Consider the following 14,529-nt stretch of genomic DNA (forward strand, 5'->3'; position numbering starts at 1 on the left):
TCATTTCTACGGTAAAATTCATCGAGGCAATGACAGGAAGTAAGGTTTCAAATTCTATCAGATATGAGGTGGAGAAATTTGATGGGAGAATCAATTTTGGCTTGTGGCAAGTTCAAGTCAAGGATGTTTTGATTCAATCAGGATTACACAAGGCATTGAAGGGCAGACCAACCCCTGAAGTCAGCAGTGATACTAGCGTGACTGATGAAACAAAGAGCAGATCTGTAATGAGCGATGAAGATTGGGAAGATCTGGATTTGAGAGCAGCAAGTGCGATACGTCTGTGCTTGGCCAAGAATGTTCTTGCAAATATACATGGAATATCTACGGCAAAGGAACTCTGGGAAAAGCTAGAAGAGTTGTATCAGACAAAGGGCGTCTCAAATCGGGTGTACCTAAAAGAGCAGTTTCATACACTGCATATGAGTGAATGTACGACTATTTCAGATCATTTAAGTGTTCTCAATGGTATTGTCTCTGAGCTAGAATCTATTGGAGTTAAAATTGATGATGAGAATCAAGCCTTGAGGCTCATCTGGTCTCTTCCATCTTCCTATGAGCATATGAAGCCTATTTTGATACATGGGAAGGAGAAAATAATTTTTTCAGAGCTTACCAGTAAACTCTTTTCTGAAGAGAGAAGACTAGGTGGTGGAAGAAATGGTCCACCTGTGAACTTAGCATTGGTAGTAGCTGGTAATGGGAAGAAGAAGAACTCCATGAAGATGAAAGTAGTCTGCTGGGGGTGTGGACAATCTGGGCACGTCAAGAAAAATTGTCCAAGAGCAGGAGCAGGTTCGGCAAGTGGCTCCAAGTCAGTAAATGGAGATACTGATAATGAAACTAACGTTGTGTCCCTCTCCATAGAAGACGATGTCTGTTAAAGGGACATGTACATCCTCATGGCATGCCATTAATTCCCAAAGTTGTCATGATAGAGGATGTGTTAATGTTAGCAGGTCCACAAATTTGCACACAAGCATTGGTTTGGCATTAATGTAAGGTGTGTGGTGGAAATTTATGTCGATGGCTGATGAACTTCCAGGAAAGCCAAACGTGGAAGTTGCACCATAATTTTTAGCAAGGTTATTTTCGACATGTGCCGAAATTGAAATGCTTGAAATTGGTTTATTCTGAGTGGGTATGCTTTTATGGTGGAGCATGATAGCAGAAGCTATGAAGATCTTCATTGCGGTGGAACGTGGCTGTGGGATCAGCCAAAGTCGCAAGGTGGAGATTGTTGGGTTTGCTCCTTTGGAGTCCCACACCGGTGGGTGAAAAGTAAGGAGCAAGCCTCAAGGCCTATAAATAAGAGGACCTAGCCTCTTAGTTAAGTACACAAAATCATAAGCTTATTTAGTAACTTGTGACTCTAGTAAAATTCCTCTATTAGTCTTTTCTTGTAAAAAGGAAAGAGGTGAGAGTTAAAGTTTTGCTAGTGGGGAAGCTTTGTGGGTGTCATTTGGAGTGAGGAAAAAAATTGTGTGATTGTAATAATTTTTCACATAGTGTATTTTCTTCTCTGGGTCTGGTGATTTTTTCTCCTATTTTGGGAGTTTCCACGTAAATTCTTGTGTTGTTATTATTTCTCTGTTTTTCTTCATATTTCACCAAAGGGTGGATCCTAAGGGGTGAATTTAGGAGGTCCAAATTCCTAACATTATATTGGTTCAAATTTCAACTCTTCCTTATGATGAAAGCTGCATGATCCAATTGTGCTGCTGCATGTGTGGACTTTTCGAAATTGTGTGGCACTGTTCTATTAATATTCTCTCATGTTAATTAGTTCCATGAAATCATAAAACGTTAATGTTCATATCCCGTCTATATGCTGATGGTTGGAGGACTTTTGGTATGCATGTTATATTTGTTAATTTTAACGCTAAATTACGAGCTGCATGCAGTTTCGGCAATTAATTGCATATATATTATATGCATGGTTACAAACTTATTCAATGTAAAAAACTTCTGAACAAAACCATGGGAAATCTCTTTCTAATTTCTGTTCATGTCTACAATTATTATTTTTTCAGCTACCAATTAATCAAACATTCTATTAATGCATAATGCGAGCTCAGCTGTACGTGCAGCTAAATCCTTCCAACCAGTAAGCCTGAGATATATTAATGTATTAGTACTATCTGATCATACTCTCCATGATAAGCTCAAGCTCTGCTCCAAGAGCCACACATGAAGAAACATCTGATCAGTTCTTAATTTTTTACCTCCTACGTTCCTAATTGTCATGGCAGCCATGAGAGTCTGCAGACAAAAGATCGAATAGGTCCTAGACTTTTGGAAAGATCTTTCAGAAGATCTTAATTAACCTTTGGGATTCAAAATATTTCATAGAGATTCTATCTCTCTTTCCACCGGATCAGTCACTATCAAAATACGACGTTGCACGTTCTAGCAAGCTAGCCTGCTGCATTTTATTAAACTAAGCAATAAAGATCGCACATCCAACGTTGCTCGTGCACTACAGCCTAGCTAGCACAACAGAGAATCAAATTCTGTTTGTTCTATACTGCATGCAGCAGCATATTAAATCTCTCTCATATCAGTGGGAGGGATATTACTCTTCCCCGGTTCCAGGAGCCAACCAGTACGCTGAAGCCGCCCTTCTTACAGAATTCTTTATAATTTTCAATGCCATGCTAAATGGACGGCGGGGGTTGAGGCAAACCACTTAGTAGCTACATTATTTGCTTGATTTTAACTTATTCGACTACAAACTAAAAGTAATCAATATCGTCTTATTTTCTGACCACAAAGGACTGAAGTGGTCGGGCCTCCAATGGGGTTGGTGGCTGCGCACATGTGGTAGCTAGTGCATGCGGGCGTTTGACTTTTCTAACTCTTGACCATATTGATTTTTCCGTTTTCTATTAATGAATCCATCGATACGAAGGAGTATTATTACTTACATAAATACATACATACATACATACATATATATATATATATATATATATATGTTATCCCCTACCGCATGTGCAGCAAGAATCGATTGGTAGCTCGTGAAGTAGTACTGCATCCATCAGTCCAAAGTTACTGAGATCCCATTTGGTCTAAAAATATTTAAAAATAGTCAGTTGTACTCGTTTATTCAAAGGAAATAATAATACATTTCGGAATCCGCATTCGATGGTTATCATGGATTGCACGTGTAGAAACCAAAAGGATGCATGGTTTGCAGCAGAAATGATGTTAGAGAACCATTAAAAGAGGCATGCATGAGATCAGAGTCCTCACATATTCTAGACTCCGTGACGAGTACTGTTTATATGAAAGATCAGTCCATTCATGAGCTATATTTAATATCCCCATAGTTTTTTAATTTTGCGGCCTCTAGAATGAAAAAGTCTCAACTAATGATCGATGCTACGCATTTCTATTAATGGTAGGTAGCAAATGAAGAGTCAAACCTTATAAACCTGGAAAGACAACTATATATTTGATCACTCATCATGATGACAACTGAAATTCGGTCAAATTTTTTTTTTTTTTATTATTATTGGAAACTACTCGACATTAATAAAAATATGCATTTTCCATGATCAGTGTTGAATTAATCATTCACTTTTTTACACTCGTTAGCTAGCTAGCTCTAGCTAGGCCGATATTAGTGCTTATATAATTTATATCTATATATATATATATATGTGTATATATATATATATATGGCCGTTGATGAGTAAAGTCTTGTATACAATTGGCTTAACTATATTATGTCACGTCAAAAGTACTGTTTTAGGATGTTACACGAGTGTTGAGTAGAATTTTTTTTTATTACCAAGGAAGTTAGACCCTGCTAGTACTCTATGATATGAATATTAATGCATGCTTACATCAGCAGATCTTCGAGAGTAACAATGATATATTTAGTGGTCAAAAATTTTATATGTAGTCTTTTTGTGTATTTTTTTTGGGGACTTTGTTAATATGATTAGTTGTGTTATTTTTTTTAATATAAAATAATTATTTTAATAAACCACATCAATTGAATGTGTAAAAAATAGAGAATATTTTTTGTAACGCATCATATCAATCTTGGAAGATTGATCATATAGTCAAACTCTATCTAGTACATGCACCGAAGATCATGTTAATTATTCTCCCCAACTCATGTAGTAATTAATATCAGAGTAACGATGGAGTAGACTAAAGAAATGCATGCATGGAGCAAGATTACGATCAGTGACACTTGGTTGTTTGAGGGGGAGTTGACTTAATTTAGTGATCGGCCGATATATCACGTAGAGATATATAGAGAACTATTATATATATGCACGTTATACGTGTCATGATTGAGAAAAGGGTGTTGAAAAAGCCAATCGATCCCGGCTTATTGGAAATATTAACATATATGAATTTAAATGATCAATTTATATAATATTATGTAATACTATATATATATATATATATATATATATATATAATGTGTGTGGTCTCACTGAAGAAATTTGATCTCTAAGTATAATTAGTCTCCTCGACATGGTTTAATTAATTCTAGCTAGCTAGCTAGTGCGCAGATAGTACTCACTATTAAATGGCTAGTAAATTAGTAATCATTTAATCCATTATATAATATGGTAGTAAAATTATTAATTTTATTTCAAAGATCAACAGTTCCAAGAATATTGAATTAATATTCCTAATTACGTTCATCTTCTTGTTTGTAATCATGGACAGATATGATGTGTTTTGTTGATTTTGTCGTTTGACCAAAAGATCAGCTTCAAGCTGCATGCACAGCCGTCCGCATATAATATTATGCATTTGTAAGTGGAGGGCACAGAATCCCTAGATTTTTGGTGCCTTGTAATTCAGTAGTACTGGTACTAGGTGAAGGCCAGCCGACTAAAATCTTTATTCTAAATTAACACGTACACCTTATATATATATATATATATATATGTGTGTGTGTGTGTGTGTGTGTGTGTGTGTGTGTATATAGCTCTTAATTGAACCCTACCTGTCAAGGAAGAATCGATTAAATAGATAACCTCGCTCATGATCACGATAACATTTAAAACAATATTGTATATAGCAACTATATATGGAGCTTGATGAATTAATTAAGGCCATCAATCGGTCTAGGACCAAGCTTCAAGCTATAAAAAACCTCAATATAGGTACGTACAAGGGTAATAAGTTCAAATATTGATCATAATTAATTGTTCTGCAAGTCAGTTTGAACGTGCGGCATTTTCACTTCGGTTAGGATAGAGTTTTGGGTAATTCTATAGTATGATCATCCCAAGAAAGTATCTGTTTATCCAACAGAGGCACATATTTTTTTTATTTTTTATTTATAAGAAAAGGACGGTACTTTAATTTTATTAATAGCTTTCACTTTTGAAGAAAGAAAACCATGATTACAAGCAGACACCTGTGGTTATAAATAAACATAAAGACCAAAACTCAGGTATTAAAAATCAAAAACCTAACCACAGACTAAGAAAGCCAAAAAATTGCAAACCAAATAGAAAGAATAACCTTAAGAAACCAACCTGCAAGAATCACACATAAGAAAATAAAAAAGAGACAAGAAGCAAAAACCAAGTACCTCACTTTGATAGCCTCAAATAAGGAAAACCAATTCTGTTCATGCAAATTAGAAGACCTCTTTATAACTAACTAGATAAAGTATCTCTAACATCAATTCATTCCCTATTTAAACCTCCATTACCCTACTTAGTAAGAAAATCAATCACAATATTACTTTCTCAATAGATATAAGTAATTTTTTAGTCGATGCAAAGAATGCGAGCTTGGATCTCATCCCAAAAATCTTCAAGATACCAAATATTACAAATATTCCTAATTAATAACCCAGTTGACTAGAAGTTGAGAGTATGTCTCAATATGAATCCCATAAAAATCAAGCCCACAGCACCTCCTAACTATATATATATATATATATATATATAGCCACCCGGTCAGAAATCCATAGCCAAAGACACCAAAGGATATCTTTCTATTTCATTATGAAGAAAAGAAGCAACAACATGATATAAAATAAAACCGATCGATACATGATGAGTTGTAGTGGGTCAAGGCACAAGGAAATTAATTCTGGAGAATGATCTTGGGGACTACTCCAATTATGTAGATTCTCTAATGATCAGATCAGGGCATTTTAAAAGTCCAAAACTTGCAAACCATTCAAATTTGAGAGCATTCAGTCCGTATAATAGTTTATAGAAAACCTAATGGTTAAGATCATTCTAATATTAGGAATGAAACACCCTCCAAGATTATAAATACTAAAGCAAACAAGAACTTGTGTCATCATCAGGCTTCTACGTACCTACCAGCTCCCTGTCCAACTCCTCCTTCCTCTTACTGCCTGAATTTTTTCAGAGCCATCTCATTCTATCATACAAAAAAACCGAGTCAATTACTTTCCTTCGCTAATGGAAAAATTCCAAGCCTTGTATAAATGTGTCATTCTTCTTGCACTGGTTTCTTTCCATGAAGCTCTGGTAATTCAAGGAAGGAAAATAAAGTCAACAAAGCAAAAGCAGTACATGAGAAGCCCTAGAGATCTGCATGGCTCTAGCGGGGAAACGAGAAAACGAGGCAGCGAATCGGCCACCATGATCAAATCCTTTGACAGCGCCGCACCGCATGTTCAATATGAACCAAAAACAACATACGCAAGTCACATTCCTAGTACTGTCGATCAATCTGTGACAAGCAAGAAAGAAGCTTCTGTCCCGCCCATGAAACCAAATTACAGCTTTGGCTTCCGCGACTCAGATGCGGCGCATAATAAAGATGATTTCCGACCGACAGCACCTGGCAATAGCCCTGGGGTTGGCCATTCATTCCAAAACCAGGAAGCGGATGTTGAATCAAAGGCACTAGCTAAGGGCAAGGGTGTCAGGCCTTCTCTTACAGGATTCAAAGATAATTACCGGCCCACAGTACCCGGACTGTGAAATCACCACTTGTCCCAAAAGCTTAAACTAATGAAAAAAGATAGATTTTATTATTTTATATCTTAACATTTTCCCTCACTTGTGGGTCAGACTTCTCTCAATGAGTAGGCCCAACAAGTGAAATATTTAATTAAATGGGATAGAGTGTAGATTTAGAATTCGAAGTTATTAGGACATCTGCTCTGATATCATATAAAATCACCACTTGTCCAAAAAGTTTAAGCTGATGGGAAGAGATAGATTTTATTATTTTATATCTTAACACGGACATGGCAGCCCTGGCGTTGGTCATGTTTTTCAAAGTAAAAACAAAGAACCAAATTAATCACGACTAGGCATGTACAGAAACGAGGTCTAGGCCGATATTGAATATTTGGCCACTCTTATTGTTCCAAATATTACAAATTAAGAGCATTAGTATAATGATGCCTGCTCATTAAGCTAGCTATATATCATGTGTATATATATATATATATATATATATATATATATATATATATATATATATATTTGTAATCTTAAGCTTTCTCCTGCAAAATAAATAACATTGCATCTTTCTCTTCTCATTTGTGGATCAATTTAATCTTCCTTATGTGGAAAAAAAACAAGAGGCTTATGCATGGTAAGAGATGAATTTAACTATCTAAATTATATCTTAACGTCTCCCTCACGCGTGGGTCAAAATCCTCTCTAGTAAATCATGTATATATACAAAGAGTCTCAGAAAACAAGTACTGTACGTAGAGTCAAGATTCAAACAATACCATGTGAAATTATCACTTATATCACAAGAATCTAAATTAATGAAAATAGATAACTTTAATTATATTTTAAATTATATCTTAACAATTTGCTCATTATAATATATTATATAGGTGCAATATGTTGTGCTTAATTTATTGGGTATGTAGCTAAAGTTGTCGTGAAAGCCAGCTAAATCAAGTAAAAAATATAGGTGATGGAGATGATGCAGTACCTATATATATATACATATATATATATATGTATGTATGTATGTATCATGTATAAATGTTAGAATAATTAAGTTCGCGGGAATTAATTAACAAAGAAGAGATATATAAAAGTTAGAGCCCAAAAGAAAAGCATATATAATTAATTAATGTAAAGCTAATTTCGATCTGGAACAAGATTAAAAAGACGTACGCCCCCAATGGTAAGTACTTTTTACCATTTAAAGAGCCCTAATATTTCGGAAATCTTTATTAGCATATGATCATGTAGACTTTTTATATTCAAAAGAGTTCCCAGGCCAGAAGGAGAGAAGCCAATAGATCAGCACTTTTTCACACAGGATAATATATTGAGAAGCTGCGCGCGCACACAAAATTAATTAAGATTGAACAGCATACTGCATCCACATGCAGGCTGCATGCAACGGAAGCTGGCATACTATATAAAGATATGTGACAACTACTACAATCATAAAGAGATTAAATAAAAATAAATTTATAAACTGACATAATTTTATATGATCCTTTAGATATAATTTATATTAAAAGTAACTTTACAATCTGAAGTACACATGCATTAAGCCACGTTATGAGTTTGTGAATTTATTTTTATATAATTCTTTTGTGACTAAAGTATTTCTCTATTATATATGAAAGCCAAATTAACGTTATAAAATAATCCTGCTTTTTACTACTTTGAATGATAAATAAAAAAAGAATCTAATTTACAGTAATTGTTTTCTTTAATTTATGACGACTTTCTTTATAAATAGTTGAAAATGAAGGAATATTAATTAATACCAAAAATAAATAAAGTCCATGCATATGACTTTCTTTGTAGTTTGGACGTTATGATTTTTTGTTATTTTGGATGAATATATACAATAAAAATACTGTCAATTAATGAATTACATTTTTCTTTCGCTGGCTAATTATTAAGCCCTAAACTAGGTGAAAAAGTATGAAATAAAAAGTATAGACTATATATAAGTTAGCTAGAATCCTGGAAGATCAGTACTCATGTGCTAAAGGGTATAAGATCAGTCATGGGTCTCGATAACATATAAAAAGAAATCCTCAATCCAACTTATTTTTATAGACGTACGCATGCATTCACTACGAATTTTTCGAAGAATTAAAACGACCTTTGGGCTCTTCTAAAGGTCACATACAAGCTCTGCAGGTTGAGTACTGCGATAGAAAATACTCCTTTAATCGTTAAATAAAAAAAATATGCATGTAAGTGTTAATACGAGATTTAATATGCCAAATCACTTATATCTAATAATATTTTTTTTTAATATCCTTACACATTTTTAAAAAAAATACTCCTTTAATCGTTAAATAAAAAAAAAATGGAGACCTGACGAGACAAATAACATTATTCATACCTATATATGGCTGTAATACTCGTGACTCCACGTGAGCTAGGGTTTCAAGTATCATTAAAGTTAAGGACAGCTCCCTGCAGCCTCCCACTCCCCAGGGCCAAAAAAACCAACTCATGACAAAAAACAATTTTTTCTTTTTTCTTTTCGTGAATATAAAAGAAGAAGAAAGATTCTCGCGCTACAGTGGAAAAATAAAATTAACTGTAAATTAACTATACATTATCAGACGTACGTACATGAGCCGCATTAATATATATATATATATATATATAAAAGGGCATCTTTTCGCAAAGCCGTGAAAACTGATCAGTTCGAGGTCTTCTCACTTGTCAGGAAATTTAATTATAATCAGAAAAAAATATATAATATAGAAAATATTTCTCTTTATTTTAATTGTTTATATATTTAATTTTTTTATTTAATTAAGAAAATAACTTTTTGTATATTAATATATTTTTTTAAAATATTTAAATATATTAAAAATATATAAATATAAATTTATACTTGACAGCACGCCATCGGTTATTGCTAATTTGCTGGGCGGCGGCAGCATAGAGTCCATAAGATATATACATTGGAAGAAAGGGTTTGCATGCGGTCCATATCAATAGTACTTTTACTAGGATCTGTGCAGGCGCAGCCAATTGTGGATGTGGAATCTTCAATTCCTCCATGCTTGGGGCAGCTTAATTCACTTTTTTGTTTATCGTTTTATATATTTATATATATATATATATTTAATATTTTATACATAGTTGGTGGTCTATACACACGAAGGCGTTGCCTTTTTGGCTCCTTAAATACCGACTTAAGTGACGGGTTTTCATCGTTCATTGCTGCCTTCTAAACACATAGATAGAAAGAAACCCGGCCCCTCTCCTCTCCCAAATCACACATTAATTCGCATATCATCTTTGAGCTCTGAGTTCTTAGAATATATTCCTTTGCAGAAGTCCGGCCATTAAATATCTCTGACCATGGCCAATGCTGCTGCTTGCACTTGTTTATTTTTTCTAATGATCATTTTCTGTCATGAATTTGTCCTCGTTGAAGGAAGAAATGTGAAACCAGGGAAGATGTTGAAGTGTGTAAAATGCCTGAGTCCAGATGCAAAAGGTGTTGCAACAGTAGTATTAGTAGAGCCTAGAAAAACTGTTGCAAGCCAAAGCCAGTCGTACTTGCGCCACGGTATTAAAACTTCAAATGGATACGTAATCGAAGCTTTCCGTCCCACGACCCCAGGCCATAGTCCCGGAGTTGGTCATTAATCCACTCACAAGTACTGAAAGATCATTTGATTTATGAGGTTTAGACTGCATGAATGTACCTAGCTAATAATAGAGGTTGTTGTGTGTCATGTGATCACTTGTACGTAATCCATCATGTGTTTACGTTTGATTCCTCGTATATGTTTCATCAGCTAGACCTCGTACGTGTTTAATGTTTATGTACGTCTTCTTTGGTCTTTTATTTAGACAGATTCTGTTGTATGAATTAAGCTCGTTCTGATCTTATGTAATATGGTAATGAGCAAATGTAATCTCTTTTGTTGCTATTATGTATGTCTTCGATCAGTATTGGTGTATAATCCACAGCTCTATCTCTCTCCCTTTCTCTGATAAAAGTACTCGTACGTATTTGGAGGAACTCGATCTGTACCACAGTTGACAGTACCAACGTCTAGCCTACCACCTTATAATGCATGGGAACGCCATGTTAGTGTTAAAAGGCCATATATATATTGACACGATGGAGGTATCTTTCATGCATGACTAGAATAATGCATTTCGGCATTCTCAGACTTGGCTAATATATATAATAATTACCCTCATCGAGGTCGACGTTTCAAATAGAAGACTGCTACATCCACAAAGAAATTATACAAAAATAATCTCACAAACTGACGTGATTTTATCTGATTCGTTAGATTTACTTTTCAATAAAAGTAACTTTATAATCTGACGACATCAAGCCACGTCAGTTTGTGAGATTACTTTGTGTAATCTCTTTGTGGTTAGAGTATTTCCCTTTCAAATATAGCTTTAGGTCATTATGTGATGGCTTTTGCGCGATCAAGTACATGCAATTAATAAGCTGCAACTAATTGAGTATTTATTACAAATTAAAAATAAAATATTCCTTCAACTCTTTTATGTAAATTAAAATCCGATTCATCATATATAATTAATACATATATGTTATCGAAAAAAATAATATCAAGTAATTAATCAAGCTAGGCGACTTCTCAAATGTAATTTTATCCCGCACGCTTACGTGTAGTACTGATGTGCATTACATGATCGATCGAGCAAAAGTGCTGTATACAGAACATGATGCAATGCTTACTTATTATGACGACGCGAGACTGTTCCTCATTTTGTGGAGCCACTTAATTTTGCCCATAGAATTAATTAATTCTATGCATGCTAGCTCATCATTGAGTACTATCAAAAGATCGAACATTTTAGCTTAATTAAGATTGATCATAACCTTTTAAATTAAATTATAAGCTTATAACTTCTTGTAGAATATTAATTTTCGTCTCATGAGGAAGCTGGTAGGGTTCCCAAAGTAGAGTACGTACCGTTGCAATCAGATCTAGATTCCACCAACCGCGCGCGCATTAACGCACACGATGGTATTTCTAAAAGGGAGATATTAATTATAAAATTAACATGATCAGTATAGTCTCACTGGAATAGCACTGTGGAGGGCCTAACTGAGTCCACTAAGTTTTGTCGATCTGTCATACTTTCACTAATTAATTATATTATTATCATCATGTATATATATATATTACAAAAAATGATTGAGACAACCGCCAGTTGATCTTGTCCGTTACTGCAAGCGAATAAATTTTCCTTTAATTTGGGTGCATGGTTAGTGATGATCATAATGTTAATTAGCTTGGAATCTTTGAAAGGTTGGAACCGCTAGCTAGAAGTTGATCATTTTCAAGTTAGGACGTTGTCTAAGTGATCAAAAGGACAAAAAATAATTAATTAAGGAGTTTATAATATGAGTAATGCTACGTATAGTCGTGGAGTGTAGAAGCGTCGTGCAATCGTTTTGAAAAATAATGGAGTCCACTATTAAAATATTAATTTTTTTCATGTACATCCCGTATTTATTTATTTTTTTCAAAATAATGATTATGTGGGATTTGTGCATTCATGACTGCAATTATAATTTTTCTTATAATATAGAGAAAATCTATTTACAATCCTAAGTGGTGGACTGCATGCATGTGCAGTCCCATTAATAAATGGAAGAAAAAGAGAAAAAAATATCATTTTAAAAAGAATATTATTATAATTTAAAATTTTTTTAAACATAATTACATGAACTTGTATCAATTTAGGGAATATATCATGTAGACTAACTCTATAATATATAGGTATCCTATCGGTATTAGTATTACATATATCTATATATATATATATATATATATTCAACTTGAAAACTTTAATTTTCCGATTACCAATTGCGGGAATTGGCCGGAGTGCTGTATACATACTATTTGACGACGCGCGGTACTATTGATGGCTCATGATAAATTTAGAAAAAATTCACTTATCATCTTTTTTATTATATTCTCTCAAAATTCCTTGATATGATATTAAATGATAATTTACTAATAAATAAAATATAATAAATAATTTTTAATCATCTAAGACCACATCATAAAATAATGGAAGGATAAATATAAAATAATGGTGAGTAGGATAAACATATTACTAATCTTAAATTTATACTAATTATTGGTTTTATTAGCTTTTGAGAAGAGATAGATTTAAATATGTAATTTTTTTTTTTTTTTTTATAACCTCATTCATTGATAACATGATCAATGAATATGTAATATTACAAGGACTGAAGACAGTTTGGAGTTTCCTCCATGTCAACTATGTAATCAATTACATGTAATATAGCATTTCCTAGTTCATGAGCAACTGAATTACCCTCACGATTTATGTGACAAATTCGTCATTCCTCATATTTAGCCAGTGTTTCTTTCAGATATGAAATTATCATTCCAAAATAGCTCTCTTGTTGTTTTATCTGTTGTACTTCTTTAACAACTATTTGAGAATCTCCTTCCAAAATTAATCTATACATACCCAGTTCCAATCCAAATTTGGCTGCTCTACGTTCAGCTATGGCCTCTGCTAACAAAGGTTCTGGAATTGAATCTTTTTTTCTCTCAAGGTAGCCAAAGGACTGTCATCTTCATCTTTGACAACAGCACCAATTCCTATTTTACAAACATTCTTATCAACTGCCACATCCAAGTTGATTTTGTAAAAGCCTAGAGGTGGACATTCCCACATTATTCTTCTTGAGTTAACAGATGAAGTTTGAGTAGCTTCTCTTTTCTGTACTGATGAGATCTCATCTTGCAGGTGTCTAACTCTTTTGATTACATAGTTTGGGTCAATGTAAATATTTTTGAGCACTAGTTATTTCTTCTCCACTATAAGGTCTAGAATATTAGAGTTAGCTCCTGCATTTCATCCTTATTCAATTTCTTGAACATTTGTTGCATCAATTATTTGAGACTCTTGATTGAGCTCTGACTTTTCTGTATTTTCTTAGTACATAAATTGAGAACATCATTTGTCGAGACACATTCCCACAGTATATGTTCTATGCTTTCTGGTTCCATTAAACACATAGGGCAGGTAGGATCATCCAATACTTTCCTTTTGCATAGATTAAGCTTGGTGGACAATATGTTCTTACAAGCTCTCCACAAGAAATTTTTTGTTGCAAGAGGTCGTATGTCAATCTTCCAAATTCTGGTCCATTCTTCTCTAAGAATAGGATTGTGAGATTGTTGGCCCCTTGTTCTCTCCATCTGCTCCCCTTATAAATGGTAGGCACTTCTAACTGTAAAGTTACCATTTGCATTGCCTATCCAAATTATCTTGTATGGCTGCCTGCACTGACTAATTGGGATTTGAGCAATGAGATCAGCTTCCTTCTTATTGAATATAGTTTGAATTAAAGGAAGATTTCACCTCTTTGTGTCAGCTACTAAAAGTCTTTCCACTTTAGCATCATTCCCCAATAATTTGTCTCCACTTTGAGGTTTGTATAGCACAGGTTGAGGTAGCCATGGATCTGACCATATTTTCACTATTTTTCCATTGCCAATACGCTAGATAAGTCATTCTTTGAGAAGTGGTCTAGCTGATAAAATGCTTCTCTAGATAT

General features: G+C 33.9%; 1 protein-coding gene across 1 annotated transcript; it reads left to right on the plus strand.

The window, feature by feature from the left end:
- Window positions 1-6,422: 6,422 nt before the first annotated feature.
- LOC118349037 (precursor of CEP9-like) lies at window positions 6,423-6,950 on the plus strand. Its single transcript, XM_035692395.1, has one exon. The coding sequence runs from the start codon at window positions 6,423-6,425 to the stop codon at window positions 6,948-6,950; it is 528 nt and encodes a 175-aa protein (XP_035548288.1).
- The last annotated feature ends 7,579 nt before the right edge of the window (window positions 6,951-14,529 follow it).

This window comes from Juglans regia, chromosome 7, assembly GCF_001411555.2.
Source record: "Juglans regia cultivar Chandler chromosome 7, Walnut 2.0, whole genome shotgun sequence".
Classification (NCBI taxonomy): Eukaryota; Viridiplantae; Streptophyta; class Magnoliopsida; order Fagales; family Juglandaceae; genus Juglans; species Juglans regia.

Coding starts and splice junctions, on each gene's coding strand:
- LOC118349037 (XM_035692395.1), top strand. CDS start 6,423: ATGGAAAAATTCCAAGCCTTGTATAAATGTGTCATTCTTCTTGCACTG.